Source organism: Aspergillus fijiensis, assembly GCF_003184825.1.
Source record: "Aspergillus fijiensis CBS 313.89 unplaced genomic scaffold BO72scaffold_148, whole genome shotgun sequence".
NCBI lineage: Eukaryota > Fungi > Ascomycota > Eurotiomycetes > Eurotiales > Aspergillaceae > Aspergillus > Aspergillus fijiensis.
Window position 1 is genome coordinate 1 of NW_024469124.1, and position 1,845 is coordinate 1,845.

At 49.3% G+C, this 1,845-nt stretch overlaps 1 protein-coding gene across 1 annotated transcript; it reads left to right on the top strand.

Annotated features, from left to right (window-relative positions):
* Positions 1–1,556: 1,556 nt before the first annotated feature.
* On the top strand, positions 1,557–1,818 carry BO72DRAFT_502514 (uncharacterized protein; the record flags this gene model as incomplete). Its single annotated transcript, XM_040949074.1, has 1 exon — positions 1,557–1,818. A coding segment is annotated over one exon (262 nt), but the record flags the coding sequence as incomplete, so codon positions are not given.
* Between the last annotated feature and the right edge of the window lie 27 nt (positions 1,819–1,845).

The window sequence follows — 1,845 nt, forward strand, 5'->3', positions numbered from 1 at the left end:
GAAGTTTGGGGAGGAAGAAGAGGGGGGGGGAAAGCGAAGATGGAGATGGAAGACGGAGAAGAGGGGGAACAGTCACTATGTTCTGGGTCAGGCACCACCGTGGCACCCACCACCAACAAGATGAAACAGAGAATGAAGAGGATAAAACAGGAAGAGGGGGGGAAGGCCTGAGGAGAGGAAAGGAAGCAGCAGGAGAAGGTCCAGAAAAATAAAAAGAGTGGACGAGAGCAAGAGGGAGAGATAGCGAGAGAGGAGGGGGGTAGAGGGCGGCCGAGGGAAGGGGATGGTGAGTGAACTATGGCGGCGGTCGGAGAAGATACGGACGGGGAGGCATCGAGGCACAACAAGCGAGAGATCTGCGCCAGAGGAGGGGATTGGAAGAACGAGAGAAGAGGTTCGGATAGTGGTGTGGAGGAGGAGAGAAGGGAGGGAGAGGAGGTTGTTGAAGGTTGAGAGGGATGAGGAAGAGGAAGAGGAAGAGGACGAGGACGAGGAAGAGAGAGATGGGGAAGATGGGAAGATGGGAAGGTGATGGGAGGATGGATGATGGATGAAGGATGATGGGTGAGGCTGACAGCAACAGTGATGATGGTAGCCTCAGGAACATACATCCATCTTACTTATCAACACCACCACCTCACCTTAATTTGACTCTGTCGCTCAACTACGAATGCTCTGCAATTATGAATTCTTGCACCTGCTCGACAACTACCATTCTTCAATTATTGAACATGACTTTTGTTCCCTAAACCCAGATTATCTTCTTGTCTAGCAACACTCTCATCTTGTCCATAATGATATCGGATGAGGTCCTAGTCAGTCCATCCATCTTTAATTAGGCAGAAAGGTCCACCCCTGTCAATGGCCAAATCAATCCATTGCGCTTGATACTAGATGCGCACCTATTTGATACTCTTTGGTAGACCCCATTCGATAAGCTATTAAAATGATCAATGACTAGTGGCTTTGCCGGAAATTCATCATAAATGATTACCTGCGCCGGTCTATATATAAATACCATGGTAAGTTTTAGGTAACGCAGTAAATTCCCCACTAGTCCGCACTGACAGCTACTGATGAACAAGTTCCGGGTTCTTCACAGTCCACAAGTCAATGCGATCACATTTTCTGTCGCAGGGCTCGTACCGTTCATAAGTTGGAGTTTAAAAATAGATTTCGTTCCTGTCCTGCTCGAACCATCGCCGGATCGTCGGACTGGTGCCTATTTATCCAAGATTCAAGACATCTAGTTGTCTGAACTACTCACTCACACTACACACACTCAGCCACAACCATGACTTACCATCTTGAGGCAGCGACCGCCCATTCACCACATTGCTCCTTCCTTGATTCATGCTGTATCTCTCACTCAGTACTTTCCGCAGACTAGATGATAGTATACCTAGGAGATAATCTCACCTGGAAAAAAATGGGATTACTATGTAGCACAAAATACCCCCCAGCCTAATCTCACATCGGAAGTTGAATCCGAACATCCCCCAAGAAGAACGAGGTAAGAATCACACCAGATAATCGATATCCTCCAAGGTAGAGCCATGATCCGATACAAGCCCACTCGGATAACCCTCGGAGACGGAGACCTACGCTATCACCTCCAGCGGCTTCTCAACCGCCATAGTCGCCTGGCGGAATGGCACCAACACGATCAATTTCTGAATGACAGCAGCTTTGATGATGGCGAGGACAATGCATTTCTTGAGTCTGACTCGGACCTCTTCTCCGCACCGTCCGTGTCGCCGCCAGATTCTGTTTGTTATTCGGCTCCAGACGAGGCTCTTGAAGACGGCTCGTCGCTGCGTGGCAGAGGAGGAGGAGGAGGAGGAG